The 18656-nt window shown below is 41.1% G+C and overlaps 2 protein-coding genes across 8 annotated transcripts; one reads left to right on the top strand and one right to left on the bottom strand.

Moving 5' to 3' along the window:
- The first annotated feature begins 10206 nt into the window (after nucleotides 1-10206).
- LOC121746482 (putative UPF0481 protein At3g02645) lies at nucleotides 10207-12181 on the top strand. The gene is made up of 2 exons (XM_042140330.1): nucleotides 10207-10941; nucleotides 11268-12181. Exons 1-2 carry the CDS (start codon nucleotides 10345-10347, stop codon nucleotides 12147-12149), a joined length of 1479 nt encoding a protein of 492 aa, XP_041996264.1. The 5' UTR covers nucleotides 10207-10344; the 3' UTR covers nucleotides 12150-12181.
- An 85-nt stretch (nucleotides 12182-12266) lies between these two features.
- On the bottom strand, nucleotides 12267-14988 carry LOC121746483 (pyrroline-5-carboxylate reductase-like). 7 transcript variants are annotated; one of them, XM_042140336.1, is made up of 8 exons: nucleotides 14876-14988; nucleotides 14153-14377; nucleotides 13663-13711; nucleotides 13478-13569; nucleotides 13236-13308; nucleotides 13023-13143; nucleotides 12806-12911; nucleotides 12267-12657 (listed from the first exon to the last, which is right to left on the bottom strand). In XM_042140336.1, exons 2-8 carry the CDS (start codon nucleotides 14348-14350, stop codon nucleotides 12469-12471), a joined length of 828 nt encoding a protein of 275 aa, XP_041996270.1. In that variant the 5' UTR covers nucleotides 14351-14377; nucleotides 14876-14988; the 3' UTR covers nucleotides 12267-12468. The 7 variants fall into 7 exon arrangements, with proteins under 7 accessions (XP_041996270.1, XP_041996269.1, XP_041996266.1 ...); XM_042140335.1 differs by lacking the exon at nucleotides 14876-14988 and adding an exon at nucleotides 14812-14872; XM_042140332.1 differs by lacking the exon at nucleotides 14876-14988 and adding an exon at nucleotides 14837-14863.
- Between the last annotated feature and the right edge of the window lie 3668 nt (nucleotides 14989-18656).

Genomic DNA, 18656 nt, shown 5'->3' with positions numbered 1-18656 from the left:
ATTTAATTGAACTACTTTCGGTGATACTGACACCAAAAAACACTTTGTATCTTTTAAGAGCATCCACTATAACACGCCCGCGGCTATAGCCGCGTTTGGGGCGGAAGCGGGGCGCCTTATAGTGGCGGAGTTGTCCGCCCCGGAGGTGGACGCAGCGAGGGGGGAGGGAGGCGGCGGACGCGGGATAGCCGCGTGCGGGGCGAGGACGCGGCGATGGAGCTATAGCCGCGCCTATAGGCGCGGCGCCTATAGTGTAACGAGGAAGAAGCCGCGGCTATTCGGCGCGAATTTTTTATTTTTTTTTTACATTTCAATTCACCTATAAATACACCCCACTCCATTGATTATTTTCACACCATTCAAACACAACATCTATACAAATTTCTCTCACTACAATTTGGGGTCGGAAATGAACAATTTGTGGAGAGACAACTGGAATGCTCTGATTCAACAGGTGCAACAGGATGTAGCGGCCCGTTTGGCGGAGGATGCGGAGGATCCGATCCCTCGCACCATTACTCATCGGCGGACAATCCCACAAGACCACGTCGGTGCTCACCAACGTTTAATGTATGATTACTTCGTGGATAACCCCCGTTATCCACCCGAGATATTCCGCCGGAGATTCAGGATGTCGCAGCGGCTGTTCAACTATATAGCGACGAATTTGGCGGAGCGTTACCGGTGCTTCACCCACCGGCGTGATGCGTCTGGCCGGATCGGGCTGTCCACACAACAGAGTGCACCGCTGCAATCCGACAGCTTGCCTACGCTGGACCAGCGGACATGTTCGATGAATACCTACAGATGGGTGAGACGACTAGCCTCACGGTGCTTAGGCAGTTCTGTAAGGGGATCCGAGAAATTTTCGGTGGGGAGTTTCTACGGAAGCCCAACTCGGATGAGTGTCAGCGCCTACTTGATATGCACGGGTCGGTGCACGGCTTCCCCGGAATGTTAGGAAGCATCGATTGCATGCATTGGGAGTGGAGGAACTGCCCTGTGGCATGGAAAGGCCAGTTCACTACTGGATTCAAAAGCAAACATCCAACGATGATACTGGAAGCCGTGGCAGACTACCGTCTGAAAATCTGGCATGCGTATTTCGGCGTGGCAGGTTCGAACAACGACATCAATGTTCTTCAGGTTCGTAGCCAACGGTACGCAGTATAGTAGGGGCTACTATTTGGCAGATGGAATATATCCGCGGTGGCCCGTATTCGTGAAGACCGTCCGCCAACCGGTAGGACCGAAGAAACAATATTTTGCGCGCAAACAAGAGAGTGCTAGGAAGGACGTTGAGCGGGCTTTTGGTGTCCTCCAATCGCGGTGGGCTATTATACGGTGTCCGGCACGAGTTTGGCACGAAGATGATGTCGCGAATATTATGTTAGCCTGTATCATATTGCATAATATGATAATAGAAGATGAAGGATTTGCGGCAGAGCGATGGGCGCCGGAAGAGGGTGCAAGTACAAGTCACGGTGTCGCCTCCGCGCCGATCCAGATGGGCGTACCACGGAGCAATGAATATTTGATCCAACGCTTCGCTGATATGCGCAGGACCACATCACATAACACACTGCAGGCCGATTTGATTGAAGAAGTATGGGCACGTAGGGGAGGTAGTGTGTGATTTTAATTTTAATTTTAATTTAGTGTGTAATTCTAATTATAATTTGTATTGTATTTTTATTTTTATTTTTATTTTTATTTTTATTTTTAATTCGTATAGTCGGCCTTTCTTAATCCACTAATTAGAGCCCGATAAATTTGTTAATAATTACTTGATATATTATAAAATGAAAGTTGATTATAAAATTTTGGGGCTATTGGAGTTGTCCACTATAGTGGCGGAAATAGAATTTTGGGGCTATGGATAAAAAATTGGGGCTATGGACAAAAAACTGGGGCGGGGCTATTGGGCGTGTCCACCTTATAGTGGACACCCTAACGGCAGTTTGGGCCCCCAACACCAAAATCCAGGCTTCGCCCTTATTGGCTAGTACTACATTTTATATAAGCTAGAGGATTAGCAATAAAATTCAAACAATGAAATTGATAATAATTAAATGATTGATTACATAGTACTGAATCACATGTACTACATACTTATTTAATGGCCAAGGCGAGGATCGGAATCATGTTCTTGCTAAAAATATTCTCCCTCTCCAACCTCGGCCTCTCTACATTTAATAGCGAACTAATCTCCAAACTCTACTAAGACAAACCTGATTTATTGCCAATGTCACTCTCTTTGATATTTGCAAATTAGTGGTTATACAGGAGTACTACTTAGATTGTTCAATAGTAGTACTCCACTTGACAAGAGATTTGTGTTGAGTTCCTAAAAGCTTTCCGAAGTTTTAAAAATACTCCATTAATTAACTTAACACGACATTTTTACTATAATTATCATTATTAATAGCAGTAAATTCAGAATTTATTTTGCTAATGTAGTAAGTAATATGTACAGTATTATTGCACCGAAGGAGAATAATTCATTGAATAAAATGCATGGGTTAGTGGACACATACAATCAGTGGGACACAGTAAGAGCAGGGGAAGGGCTTAAGCCCCTGCCAACAATTTTTTTTTTCCTTTTTTCTACTTCTAAATTTTTTGAAAATTTGTAAAAGCAAGCTTCAGCCCTTCCAAAATAGTTGTGTTGAAGACTGTTTCTGCTTTAAAAGGTAGAAAGGGCTGAATCTGGAAATTATAAATGTACAGGAGAAAATGAAATAAAAATGGCCGCCCGACTTCTTACTGCGTCCCTTCCACGGATACGGAATTCCACGAAGGAATTCGCAGTTCCGCGGCGTTCTGCGGAATTCTGCGGGGAATTCCGTGCGGACATCCGCCATTGCGTTGACGCCCGCGGAATTCTGCGCGAAATTCCCGTTTAATGCATTAAATGTTTTTTTCGGTTCCTATATATACATCCCGTTGAACTTCATTTCATTCGCACCACTTGTATTAACAAGTTTCTCTCTCTAAATTTCTTTTATATATCCGTAATGGTCGGTAGTGGTAGTGGTAGTAGTAGTGGTGGTGGTAGTGGTGGTGGTGGGCATTATGAACACATGATGCGGATGATACACGCACGTGTGCGGGAGGCCGCAGAGAGGGAGGAACAAGCGGCCTCGGCGCCGGCGGTGCCTCGACCCATCCATCGTCGCACTATAGTGCCCCTGGATCACCTCGCTGCCCACAGACGGTTGTACGAGGATTACTTTGCGCCGGAGCCACGGTTTGGGGTGAACCTATTCCTGCGACAGTTTAGGATGCATCAGCCGCTCTTTATGCGTATCGTGGGCGCTTTGGAGCGTCGATACGGGTATTTTAGGGTGCGGGAGGATGGGACTGGTAAACTCGGCCACACGCCGATTCAGAAGTGCACTGCTGCAATTAGGCAGTTGGCATACAGAGGTTCGGCCGACATGTTCGACGAGTACCTCCACATCGGCGAGACGACTGTGCGCGACTGCCTGAAGTAATTTTGTCATGGCGTTAGAGAGATATTCGGGGATAGGTATCTTCGGAAGCCTACCCCCGAAGATTGTCAGGCTCTGCTGGATATGCACGAGATTCAACACGGGTTTTCGGGGATGTTAGGCAGCATAGATTGTATGCACTAGGAATGGAAGAACTGCCCCGCTGCCTGGAAAGGGATGTACACTACTGGTTTCAAGGCCAAGAATCCCACGATGATCCTTGAAGCGGTAGCTGACTACCGGCTGTGGATTTGGCATGCCTATTTTGGAGTAGCCGGGTCGAACAATGACATCAACGTCCTCCAGTCGTCGCCCCTTTTCAAGGCCAGTGCATGGGCGTTGGTCCGGCCGTCAACTTCGTCACCAACGACAACCAGCACAACATGGGCTATTATTTGGCGGATGGGATATACCCTATGTGGCCCGTCTTTGTGAAGACGATCAGGTGCCCAGCAGATGAAAAGAAGATATATTTTGCGGGTCGCCAGGAGGCAGCGCGCAAGGATGTGGAGCGGGCATTCGGGGTGCTACAGGCTCGATGGGCGGCAGTGAAGGGTCCCGCACGGCTGTGGTATGTTGACAGCATCACCGACATCATGTACGCATGTATTATCATGCACAACATGATTGTCGAAGATGAAGGTCCAGCACTGACTGATTGGACCAACGATGATGCGGATGCTGCAGGTCCAAGCCACGGAGTGGCCACTGGCAATGTCTGCATGGGGATACCCCATGACGATGTCGATCGAGTTCGTGCATTCACCGACATGCGCCAAAAATAAGCCCACGTTCTACTCCAAAACGATATTATTGAAGAATTATGGCAACGGATGGGTTGTCGTTGATGTGGGGTGGGCATTATTGAAATGTATTTTTTAATTTGGTGAAATGTACTTTTCTTTTTTTATTAATGGAATATTTTTCCCTATTTGTGTCGACTATTTAATTCCATAAATTTCTTACTTCCGAAAATTGTTTAATTTGTGAATTTGTGATTTTTTTTATTGTGGGAATTCCTTCGGGAATTCCGCGGGGAATTTCGCCACTGTGCAGTGGGAATTTTGTATGACGTGGCAGTGCAGTGGGAAGTCCGTATGACGTGGCATAGGAGGTGTTTTTGGGAATTTCGTATGACTTGACCCATCAAATTTGCGCATTATCTTCCCAAAAAACATGTAATATTACCAAAAACCAATGCATGAAACGAGCCTTATCAAACTGCTCACACTTAAACCATGCTTGTCCTCAAGCATGAAAGACAAGAAAAAGAAATAAGGCAAGTTTCAATGCATGGTTATCAACTGACAGACTCTAAAACGGGAAACAAAAAAAACTCATAGACCTAGACGCAAAAAGGACTTGGACAAAGAAAACAGACACGAATACACATACAAAGACAAAACACATTAACGCATAAAATGATATTTTTCCTAGCTGCCATCCCCACAAGTTAAGGTCAATCCAAGCATCTACAGCCTCAAATTCTTCCCCCTCCCTTCTTCTATCTAGTCAAGCAGTCAGTTCGCCAAGATAGCCTTAAATTTTACCTCTTGTTGGATTCACTCGATCACTCATTCCTCACCAGGGATGTTAGGATCATTCACTCTTTAGTCATTGCCACACCACTGATGCTTCGGGTTATGAGAGTTTCTCCTTCCTACAGCTTTTTCCTTTCTTCCCCGGGTCAGGTTATTATTGCTTCCTGCCCTTAGATTTTTCCCTGGACTTCGTCCAGCTTATACCTCATTTTCCTGGACTTCGTCCAGCTTATACCTCCCTTTCCTGGACTTCGTCCAGCTTATACCTCCTTTTCCTTTGTTTTTCTGGACTTCGTCCAGCTTATACCTCCGAATTTTAAATTATTTTTCCCCTATTTTCTCCTTTTGACTCTTCTCCCTACACATCCAGTGGCGGCCCTCTTTTGTATATGTTAGCTCAAAGTGTTTAGGCTCATAACTCACTTATATAGTGGGGCTTCACAGTTAGTTTAAATTAAGGCTTTTCTATCGTTCTTACTTCATCCAACTGACTTTGATTTATTAAGAGAAAAGGATTCACAAATTGACATGTATTTTCTCTTCAATTACTCTCCCTAAGGGGCTTTTGCTATTTATTATACCAGTTATGCATACACAAACACATAACCTAAAAAAACTGCAGACTCTTAGACCTAACAGATTATTTACATGCTTGACACTAACTGCACTAACTGGTCTCCCCCTCTCACTTCATTCATGCTTGCCCCCAAGCAATCCCAATGAGGTGGAAAACAGGGCAGTTAGTGGAGACAACAAAACAGAGATCACAGACACAAAGAAAACACGAATTTCTCACACTTAGACAAAGAATTGGGCTAAGTGGGAGAAGACACAAACATCAACTAACAGAACGTATATACACAACAATTTTCCCCGGCAACGGCGCCATTTGAAGAGAGGATTTTTGCACGTGTGTCGTGTGCACGTGTTTCCCCTTGCAACAAGATTTATAATTTTCCCACTAATGCAACGAATATTACAAAGTATAAGCGGCAAGAGCGAGGTCAAACCACAGAGACTAGGGACCTACTCGAGATTGTTTATACGACAAAATCGGAGAAGGGATCGGCTGCTGCCACGCAACGAGAGGGCTGAATTTTAACTACTAGACCTGGGAATTTAAACATAATATATTCTATCTACTGGATCCAGAGAACTGAAAGTGGTTCAAATGTAATTGCAATCATGATTTGAAACTGAAAATTAACTTTAGATCATTCACCAAATTTCCTGGGTCAAGCAAATAAGTTTCCTAAAACAGCCAGACAGCAGAGCGTAAGAAAAGTAATAGAACAGATTTCCCTAAATAGCTACTGACAAGAAAGCTGCAACTAACAAACTAAAGCAGATCTGATTCTAACTACCAGCAAATTTCATCTTCTTCATGAATCCAACAGGAAATACAGAACAAAGCAGAGCATTAAACACCATGAAAACAGAGCAATCTCAGATCTAAATTTAAGCATGAAATTAAAGCCTAAACTAACAGATCTACGCTATTGGGTCTAGTAGAAAGCGGAATAAACACAGATTAACCTTGCATGCATCACCTAAACTAACAGATCTCAGAAATCGAGCACGTGAATAACTAGATCTCAACCTCTAAACTACTGGAAATCATGTAAACATCATGGATCTAAACTTCTAAGCCACCAATTGCGAAAAACATCCAAGAAACATGAGTAAATAGCATCATCAACATGAAAATAAACACTGAAGCTTCATAAAACCAGAAATAGGTCGAGATCCAAAGGCGGAGTCGTCAATTCCTTTGATGAAACTCGAGTTCTAACTACATCGTCTCAAAAGCGGTAAAGAAAGCAAGGATCCAACGTTGGAGTCATCAATTCCACCGTCGAAACCATTGAACTAAGCTAAGAAATCAGCAACTAAACTAAACTAAGCTAAGAAAGCGGTGGCGTTAAGCGCCTATGAGAGTTTCCTACCTAAACTACGAGAATGGTAGCGTTAAGCGCTACCGAGAACTTCCTACCTAACTACCATAGCGTTAAGCGCCCCCTTCTTCATTCATGTTGGTCCCTTTATATAGGGAGGCTTCAAGCTCGAATCCCTAGGGTATGCTCTTCATGATTTGACGTTTGTACCCTTAAAATATGATCTTTTAAATCTGTTCCTTTCTTCACTTTTTTCTGCTCCATTTTCCCCGCCCCGGGTAATTTGTGTGCGTTCCTGGGTCCGGCAGATTTTTTATGCACCTGCTCTCCTGATAATTTTCTTTGACCTAGCGGATTTTTTGACACTTTTTACTCATTTTCTGCTCATTTTGCATCTGCTCGGTCAATTTGCAGCATCTACTTGACCCATCAAATATCTGCATACTTAATCTCAAATTTGCGCATTATCTCCCCAAAAAAACATGTAATATCACCAAAAACCAATGCATGAAACGAGCCTTATCAACATTCTCAAAGAATATAATATTTCTTGACTCAATTGTTGTTCCTTCAGCCACGCTAGGCACAACTGACCTATGGACTAGAAAACGATATGCACTACTATTAAGTGTATGGCCAATAAAGATGCAATCGACTGTTTTAGGGCCAATAGCAACTTGTTTCAGAGGTGACACTTCTACCTTCGCTAAGCACCTCCACATTTTGAGGTATGAATACGAAGGTTTCTTGCATTTTCACAACTCATAGGGAGTCACATCCCTATTTTTAGTGGAATCTTGTTCAAGATATAATTCACCGTTAACACAACCCCCCCACATGTTCTGGGTTAAACCTGAATTAATCAACAAAACATTCATCATCTCTTTAAGTATTTAATTTTTGCGTTCAGCAACACCATTCGACTGAGGAGAATATGAAGTTGTGGTTTGGTGACATACTCACCACCTCTATCACTTCGAACACACTTCATTTGACAATTAAGTTGATTTCCGGCTTCATTTTTAAGTCTTTAAACGCTTCAATTGCCTCATCTTTACTTCTTAATAAGTAAAGGTAACAATACCTTGTGCAATCATCTATAAACGCGATGAAATACTTTTTACCATCTCTTGTTTGCACAAATTTCAAATCACATACGTCTGTATGGATCAACTCAAGAGGTTTTGTGCTCCGCTCTATCGAATGGAACGACAACTTAGCCATTTTGGCTTCAACACACACTTCACATCTTTCTTGTGAGTTAAACTTATCTAGTTTTAGTAAATTAAGATTTACTAATCTTTTTATAACATTTAGATTTACATGTCCCAATCTATTATACCATAAATCAGAGCACTCAAGCAAATAAGAGGATGTGTCATCTTCGTTATAGCTTATTCCTTTTCCACGGTGAATGACTGTAACAATCATCTCAAAAAGCTCATTCACTAGGTGGCCTTCACCTATGAACTTTCCATGCTTGGTCAATATAACATTTTCATACTCAAATTCTAGTGAAAATCCATTATTTACTAGAAGTGAGCCTAACACCAAATTATTTCAAATGTCTGGGACATGCAGCACATCCTTAAGGGTAAGAACCTTTCCAGATCCTAATTTTAGGAACACATTACCCACACCAACCACCTTAGAAGAGGCTTGGTTTCTCATGCGTACTTTTCTACCTCCAACAGATTTGTAACTAGAAAAAATGCTTCTCTCGAAGCACACATGACATGCGACACCTGTATCAACAAATCATTCATTTGGATTATTACCATGGTCCACGTCGGAGACCATTGCGACCACCTCGTGATCTTTGTTGTTTATAACAACACGTTCAAATAATTTGTACAGTATTGTCTCCATCAATAAGTAAACAATTATATTGAACCATATGTGCATTGGTATATTCAACAACCCATGCATCTCAATTACTAATACCAAGTCTAAATTGGTCTTGCTTGTCAAAAGACAAACGATAAACGCAATTCTAAAGAGAATGGATCTCAAGGAATTAACCATTTCGTAGCCCATGAACATTGCGACTGTTCGTTTCTTCATTCTAGCTTTGGAGCTCATGTTTCCTCCAACTTCGATTTGTATAATCCTGTCTTAGAAGAGTACAGTAGTTTGTCTTGCGATTGTTAGAAATAATGGAATAAAATTCCCAAGCCGTGTACAGGCGGGACTCTAACTATTACAATCCAAGGAAAATAACAACAATAAGTGGAATGGAAATTACAACGGAAATAATAAAACAAACCAAACTATAAGTCGAGTCATGGAAAGCCCTCTTTCTGCAAGACAAACTACGCCCCGGCTAGTGCTCACAGAATGGTGTATTGTCCCCAAAGATAAAACAACTTCCTCCTAGCGTGTAGAAGCACCTTAAACCCGCTAGGCACTGGCGAACTTGATAGAGTTACGAGAATCGAGCTAGACAATGCTCCTAGAATGCACACTATGATGTAGAAAGCTTGAGAGAATAGAAGATGATTTATTGATGTTGGTGTATCTTCCACTCCAAGATCAAGCCTATTTATAGGCTCGAGAAAGCACTTGAAAGGCCTTGCAATCAAGGTATCTCTTGATGTATCGGGGGTTTACCTAAAATGAAAGGCCATAGGTCTTGACCACATCAAAAGGTTTCCCACATTTTCGACATGTTTCCAACGTAAGACGTGTATGCTATTTTACTGGATGAGAATAATTCATTGATAAAATGCATGAGTTATTGAAGGACTTTTGTCGCCACATGACGTTTGGAAAAGACATGCATGAAAATGAACATTGACGTGTTGAAATTCACTACTCACTTGAAAATAACCACATTGCGTAAACTGGCTCTAGCATTTAATCTGCTTGAAAGTAAAAAAGAACGAGTCAAACTTGAATTCGGATTTGAAATACCAAAATAGTAGTAGTACCATGAAAAATTGCATCACTTACTTTTTCAATAGATCAAACTTGCAACAAAATAAATAAAGAAAAAATTGACCATGCTTATAGTTATAATGAAGAAGCAATCGCCTGGAAAGTTATAACTAGTAACTTCATAGTGCACACGTGTATACTAACTAGATGAGATAATTCAATAACTAGAAAAAATTGACCATGCATTCAAAATGAACTTAGACTCGTTAACTTTTATACTTCATGGAGTATTTGGTTGCCACGTTGCAAAATTAAAATTGACTCTAGCCTTCAATATCCCTGAAAATAAAATAACGGGTCAAACTGAAATTGTAATAGGATATTCAGTTCAAGAATCAAGATAACTAAGTCCTTCATTTTTTCTGAACAACCATTAAATAAAGAAAAAATCGACGATGCATATTATATAATGGGAATGGACTCTAGTTGAAATTAACTTGAGCTTCGGAAATTATGGCATTGACTTTTATATAAACAATGAAGAAGCACTCATCTTCAAATAGCGACGTCAACGGTGGAGGAAGCCGCCGCGAAGACTTTGAAGTAGCGGTGGACGTCGCAACGCTCCAAGACTTGTCAGAGCTCCTCCACTCTCAACCCAAGAAGCTCTACTCGGAATCACGCCACCGCCGCCAAATCCAAAAAATACCACCGCATATACGTAGCCGGAATATTCGACGGAGCCAGCAAGTCTACGACCCAGTTCTGGTCTCCATTGGCCCCTACCACCACGGCAAACCCGGGCTCCGTCGGGCCGAGGAATTCAAGCACCTCTGCCTCGACTGCTGCGCTGGCGGTGATGACAAGAAGAAGGCCTTCTTCTACTCCAAGATTCTGGAGAAAGCCTCGGCCATCCGAGACTGCTACGCGGAGGCAGAGATCGTGGAGAAATACGACGACAAATCGCTAGCGTTGATGATGCTTTTGGATGCAAGCATCATCATAGACTTCATCCATAACTACTTGGGGATGAAAGGAAACAACTTCTTGGACTGGCGTCGATGTCTTGGCGCCGGATCCTGGCCGTTGATGATTCGCGACATCATGCTCATGGAGAATCAGATCCCTTTACAGGTCACTTGAAACTAACTTATTTATAGTTGAGTTATTTCAGTATATGGAGAAATTTAAAACATTTAATCTCCATTATTTCATTCTCTCTCAATTAAGTATATTATTTTCCATTCATTTATCTACTTTATTATTATTTTTTTTTTCTGGTTTAACTCAGTAAATGTCACTTTCTTAAATATTATGTAAAAAAGAAACACCTAAACTACGGTGGAATGAAGGGAATATATTTACTACTTATATTATACTAATAAAATTGATGAAAATAATTAATTTAATGATGAAAATGAATGACATATTAATAGTTGGACGATGAATATCATACTCAGGTCCTGAAACTGCTCATCGCCATGCAGTACGAGGAAGGAGAAGCTGCTTCGTTTCTCCCACGTTTTTTCGCTGGGTTTTTAACCTGCAAAACGCGTCTAGTAGGTGTAGACCTCAAGAATGCAGAGATCCCTGATGAAATTGAGGATCCTTCCATTCACTTACTCGAAGCTGTTCGAAAAGTTATAGTCAAGAAGAAGAAGAAGAAAAAGAAGAATGAGATTGAAGAACAACATACACTTACGTCCGAATATAGCTTAGTTAATAAGAACGTGTTCATGTTGTCTAAGTTTCCCATGAGGGAAGAAACAGTAGATGCTGGCATATCATACATGCATCGTTCAGTGATGGATCTCAAGGCCAAAGGAATCCGCATAAGGTCTGATCCTGACCTATCGCCCGGGGAGATCACTTTCGTGCCCGGTGTCTGTTTTAGCGAGCTCCACCTCCCAATTCAATACCTAACTCCAGTGGTCGTGGAAAACATGATCGCCTTTGAAGTTCTTCCACACGGATGCTCTAGTCTGGTGGTGCTGTCCTACGCCATCTTCATGAAGTCGCTTGTGCAGAGCCCACAAGACGTGAAGGAGTTGCAGGCCAATGGGGTGATGCTGAATAGGTTTGGGAATTTAGAGAATGTGGTGCAAATGATAAAGGAGGTTGACACGTTCGGGCTGCACGATCAAGATATATTCAAGGATGTAAAGAGAAGGATTGAAGAGCATTGCAGGAGCAAGGCTAGGACGTGGCTTGCTGACCTGATTTATAGTCGTGTTCGGACTCCATGGACTGCTATCGCCTTGTTTGCTGGAGTGCTTCTTCTTTGCCTTACCTTTGTGCAAACCTTTTTCACTATCTGGCCTACGAATCAAAGAGCGCTTTAGTTTTCGATTTTTGAAGCAAGATCGATGGCATGGCATTGAGCAACGGTCAATGAGAATGAGACAGACTGAAGTCTACACCCTTTTTTGTCATGAAAAGTATTGTTGTCTAGACATTCATAGTCAAGGAGCAAGCACAATTGTTTATATCATGTTGTCAATAACAAATAATGGCATTATTTTCCCTCTTCAAACTAATGCAGAAGAGAGATAAAATACTAGTTTAGCTATTGCTAATGACATCCTACCATATTTAGGAGAGAGAATGACGAGTACATATACTCATAATATGGGTAATTATTTGCAAAATATAGCATGGAATCTAGTTCATAGAAAGCTCTTGGCTGCGCTTGGCAGCAGCAACGACCGCGTTCATCAGTATGCCTCGAAAGCCAGCCTTTTCCAGTTCGTGAATCCCAGCTATGGTCGTGCCACCAGGCGATGCCACGTCATCTTTCAGCTGGCTCGGGTGCTTGCCCGTGCTCACTGCCATTGATGCTGCTCCCAGTACCTGTATCAGATCCAGATTGAGTCGGCCATGGTGCTGGTAGAATAAAATTGTGATGTCTCACGTCGACTAGGTAATGAAGGTTGAAACAGTTTGTGTATGGCCAACTCAGGTCAATCATGTAGATAACTAAATTAATGTATTGATTTACCATTTGAGAAGCCAGACCAAGTGAGAGTTCACGAGGAAGACCAGCAGCGACACCTCCATCGGCTAAAGCTTCAATCGCCAAGAAGATGTATGCCGGTCCACTAGCACTGCCATCCAACAAAAGATCTCAACAGCATCAAGGCCACCATATAGCAAGAGGCACTCCTAAAACGTACGAACCATTATCTAAAGGTAAGAAGAGAAGGAGCGACGAGTACCTCAAGCCGGTGATAGCATCAAACAGCTTCTCCTGAGCTGTCCAAACTTTGCCAATTGCTCCAAATATTTTACTGATCAATTCTCCATCTTCCTTCGTTGCTGCATCCCCCAGAGTAATAACTGTGTATATAACTTTCTTTAGAAAACTGTGACCAAGTATGTATACACGTGCACTATATGGTGACAGAGAGGAAACGGGGAAAGTGGCATACCAGATGCAGCCACACCAACAGCAGCTGGGGTGTTGGGCATTACCCTAATAAATCGGCTGTGACCAGCCCACTCCTAAAAATGTGTCAAACAACACACGTTGATCAGTGGTATACCTCGGATAGAATGAAGCGAATGAGATATTGAAATGAAAAGAGAAACATGACTGGGGAATCATCCACGAAATTTATGCAGAGTAGAGCTTGTTATGGATTATATACAAGTACAATTTCAGTGCACAAACCTGCAAATCTTTTAGCTTGACTCCAGCAACCACAGAGACTAATAGCTGCTTCTCTGAAAGAAGCGGCCTTAACTGTAGCACCACGTCTTTGACTACATATTTGAATAGAACATAGAAACAGAGAGATTAGACGAAAAGGGAATGGATGCCAGGTACATATCTTTTCCATGGCGTAGAAAAATTACCAACTTGAGATTTCACGGAGAATATAACCACATCACTATCTTGGACTACCTGCATTTCAGAGATGCCAAAAAGGCATGGAGTTACGGTGATGACAGTTAAAAAAGAGAGTCTATGGTATACACAAGCTGATAGTATATGTTGATTTTTTAGTATGTCAAGGATTAAAAAATTCCACCAATCTGAATGAAGTGCACGAGACTGGTTTGATCATAGGTATGACCAGAACAGGCAAAAATAAGATTTACAAGAGTTGTAAAATAATTTAATTATTATGATTGTTATGAGTATTACTTGAATTCAAAAACCTTGCATATTTTTTAAGCTGTTCTCAACATATACGCTGCAAACCTGGCAAATAAATTTGCTTATAGACCTATAGTAGACTTCAAGAGAAATGCATCACATTCAGAGTTTCATGGCTCACTCTCCCCACAAGAAGGTGAAGGGCAACGTGGCAAAATATAACAAGTAAAGCATGAGAGCGAGCACCTGACTATTCTGATCAAAGACTTTTGTGCCAAATGATTCAAAGACAGTACGCCTCAGGCCAAGATGAGCAGTCCGGACATTGGAAGCCGGCAAAACCCCTGAATTGATGACACCTCTGCCAATGCTCTCTGCCATTTTTCCAGCCCCGATGAAACCAATCTTGCAGGATTCGGTGGAAATAGGCGTAATGTTGGCCATTCTAATTGTGATTTCGGAAAAACCAACCTAAAACATAAAATGGTCACGAAACAGGAAAGCCATGAAAATCATAGTAATATGAGAGCACAAATAAACCAATAAGCTAGCAAACACATAGAATGTGAATCAAGAGACATTACATTGCATTCGATATGCCATAAAGAAAACATCAAAACCCCCAAACCCAAACAATTCATACTAATTACCATAAAAACAATCTAATTCTCTTTTTTTATCATCACTTTGTTTTAAATCAAAAACTACATACACATTTCATCACCAACATAAACTCCTATTCATTTTATTGAGCATAAAACCTATTTTTTTTTGTCTGCGCTACACATATACAGATGTACAGAACATGACCCACTAAACAAATAAAAACTCAATCTTGAACCGTAATAAAAAAAAATCAATCTTGAATGGAATAATGAAAAAAGGATGGAGAAAATGGACATCACTCTAGAGCTAAGGTCAAGGTACAACACTAGTTACGACAAGGTACAACATCCTTCAAACTTCTACCTTGCACCGTAAAAGATTGAAATAAACACCAAAACCAGCATCAAGGAAAAAAAATCTGTTGGATATTTGGGTTGTGGGGATGTGGACTATTATTTGGGCTTGTGTTAATTGAGGCCCAGATGGATTTTGGGCTGGTTGTTGCCCTAGCCCAATGCTCGGGTGATATACACCCGTCACTCTCCACTCCTGCCGCTTGACATTCGAACTCTCTCACTCTTTCTCTCTGCTCTCTCTCGACTGATGGACTCTCTCTTCTCTTCTTCTCCACCATTGAGTCTCCGACTGTTTTCTTGTGATCTTTAACGGCTATTTGAGTGATTGATCTTGTGTGAGTGTTTGAGAAGGTAACCACTTCGATTGCTAGGGTGTTGGTGAAACTAGGGTTTTCTGTGTGGGGGTTTTCTGTGAGTTTGTGTTCGGAGAGGTTTCAGATCTGGCATAGTGAAGTGGTTTGGGGTTGATATCTGTTGTGTGAGGTGAATCACTGGTGGATTCAACGTTGCTCCCTTGGATCTGGTTTCTGGAGAATAGATTCGTACTATTAGCGAGTGGCTGAGCCATAGCTAAGATCTATTCGATTCATTTGTGTTTCTTGTGGTTTCTGCTCACTTGTTTGCTTTAATCTTTTGGTCCGAGAGGATCTTTGTGATATTGCTAACGTGTGTGTTAAGTGTGCAGGTTCCTCGGTGGTCCAGTGGCATCCGGTCAAGGATTGCATGTTTCTAGTGTAATAGCTAGTTTCCTTGTGTAAATCAGCCGCGTGGGTGAGAGTTTGGCTGAGCTCTCTTGTATAAGAATAAAGAGGTCTCGGTAAATAGTGAACCCGGACTTGTCTGATCCTTACAGTGGTATCAGAGCCACGAGGGGACTAGTCCGGCACGCCGATTGCATTAAGGAGGTGGGCAAGTGGAATCCTCCTCCGAGTGAGGGTTCGCTCTGGTAAATTGGTTGAATCTCTTGTTTTCTTTTTATGTTTAGTGCCAAATATATGATTGGGATATTGCTTGCTGGTAGACAGTCTTTGGCAAAGACTTAGGCCTTTTCTTGCTTTCTTTGTGCTTATTGCTTTTGCTGTTTCTTGGTGCTCTGTGATTCTTGATCTCTCATTACTTGACCATCAAGCATTTATACTGCCTAAGTGACCCCCTGCGCCCTCCAGAAGTGAGTGATTGCGAACTGGGATAGCCTTAGCTAGTGTGCTTGTGACAGTCAGGGATTTGAGGTCTAATTTGCTGTGAAAGTTGTGTAAAAGTGTGCCTGGTCTCTGTTGTGTGTTTCCTGTCTTGCTGTGTATGTCACTATGCTTGAAAGTTTGCAAGGTTGTGTGTTTCTTTCTTGCTTCCCGTGTTCTTGCAAAAGTGATTTCAAAAATGTCTCAACCCATTGGTTTGGTTCCTTTTAATGGCAAAATTGATTTTGTGATTTGAAAACAGAAATTGAAATGCTTTCTTATTCAACAAAAATTGTTTAAGTTTGTTGATGGTTCTTTGCCTGATGACACTCCTCAAGAAAAACTGGATGAAATGAATGAGTTGGCTAGAGCTACTATTATTCTCAATTTGTCTGATTCTGTGATTAGGAAAATTGATCATATTTAATCTGCTTCTTAAATGTGGAAACACCCTGATACTTTGTTTGCTGAAGCTTCTATGTCATCAAGGATGTATTTGCTTGAAAAATTATTTAAATTTAAGCTTGACTTATCCAAGGATATTGATGATAATGTGAATAGATTTCAGAAGCTTGTGCAAGATATTAAAAGATCTGGTGATAAAACAATTGATGAATACACTAGTATTGCTCTAATGAATGTCATACCTGATTCTTATAGTGATGTGAAAGCTGCCATTAAGTATGGCAGGGACTCTGCCCATTTGGACTTGATAATTAGCTCCTTAAAATCTAAAGAACCTGAATTAAGGGAGAGGGTTGCTGATAAAACTGTTTTAAATAAAGCTTTAAATGTCAGGTGAAGACCTACGTCAAGAGGGGGAAATGAATCAAATGGTGGATTTAATACCAACTCTAATTTCAAGAAAAAATTCAGATCTAGGTCCAATAGCTAGGACCCTAAATCTTTTAGAAAATGTTTTAATTGTGGAGAAGTTGGGCATTATAGAAGAGATTGTATTAAGTCTAAAAAGAATAAACCTCCTAATAATAACTCTCATCTGCAAATGTGGCCAAGTATGATGTTGATAATGAATCTGTGTATATGGTGCATGATTTGATGTATATAAATGCTTCCCCTATGTGCCCCTTTACTTCAAATGATTGGCATGTGATTCTGGATGTACTTATCATGTTAGTTCCTTCAAGGAAGTGTTTACTGATATTAAGCCTGTAACTAATACTTATAAGTCAATGGCTGATGACAAGAAGTGTGAAATTCTTGGTATTGGCACTGTGTGTTTGAAGTTTGATAATGGTTATGTGTTGAACCTGAAGGATGTTAGATATGTTCCAGATTTGTGCTATAATTTGATGTCTTGTACTGCCCTTGAAAACTCTGGCATGAGGGGTAAATGGGGGGAAGGTTGCATGAAAATCTGCAAGGGTTCTATGTGTCTGTTTAAGGCCAAAAGAAAATGTGGTTTGTATGTTTGTACTGCTGTGCCTCTTACATGTGAAAAAGTATGTGTCAATGTTGTTAAATCTGATAAAACTATGTTATGGCATAATAGGCTTGGTCACATGAGTGAAAAATGCTTGAATATTCTAAAAAAGCATGCTATCTTATCTGAAGTTGATGTTCATGGTAATTTGCCTTTCTGTGATACTTGTGTGCTAGGTAAACAGGATAGGGTTACCTTTCCTACTCTTGTACCTGCAAATATCAGTAGAAATGTTCTTGAATACTTGCATATGGATGTGTGAGGCCCTACTTCTGTGTCTTCTCATTCTGGTTCTGTGTATTTTCTTTCAATTATTGATGATTTTTCAAGAAAAGTTTGGTGCTTCCTTATGAAACATAAGTATGATGTGTTTAGAAAACTTGTTGCTTGGAAAACCTTGATTGAAACTCAGACTGGAAAGAAAATTAAGGCAATAAGAACTGATAATGACTTAGAATTTTGTAATAAACAAATGGATGATATGTGTGCTGGTTTTGAAATTAAAAGACATAAAACTGTTCCTTATACCCCACAGCAAAATGGGGTTGCCGAAAGAATGAATAGGACTTTACTTGATAAAGTGAGATGCATGTTAGCAAAATCTGGTTTATCTAAAAAAATTTGGGGTGAAGCTTTGTTGACTGCTACTCACTTGGTTAATAGATCTTCCCTTGTGCCTTTGTTAGGGCAGTGCACTGAACATGTTTTTACTGGAAAATCCCTGAACCTTTCTCATCTAAGGGTGTTTGGTTGTTCTGCTTTTGTGCATACTAAAACTGATAAACTTGAACCTAGATCTAGAAATGGTGTTTTTCTGGGATATCCTGAGGGTGTCAAAGGGTATAGAGTCTGGTTAAGAGATCAGCCTGGGTTTAGAGTCATTATTAGCAGGGTGTGGTGTTTAATGAAGATGAATTCCCTTGCATAAAAGTGACTAATAACCCTGCTCTACATATTGTGGACAATGATCCTCTTATTGAGGAGGAGTCCACAAAACAGCCCACTGATGTGGAGCATTCAGTGGATGCTCCAAGTGAGGTGGAGCGACCTTTTTGGAATTCTAATCCAGTCTATACTCCTGATGAGATACCTAATGAGGGAAATCTACAAGATAATGATGTCAACAATGCGCCTTTACCTGATAATATTGATAATGCTTGTGATAT

Source organism: Salvia splendens, chromosome 9 (genome assembly GCF_004379255.2).
Source record: "Salvia splendens isolate huo1 chromosome 9, SspV2, whole genome shotgun sequence".
Classification (NCBI taxonomy): domain Eukaryota; kingdom Viridiplantae; phylum Streptophyta; class Magnoliopsida; order Lamiales; family Lamiaceae; genus Salvia; species Salvia splendens.
Note: the sequence above shows the minus strand (reverse complement) of the source record. Positions and strands in the feature narration are given on the sequence as shown.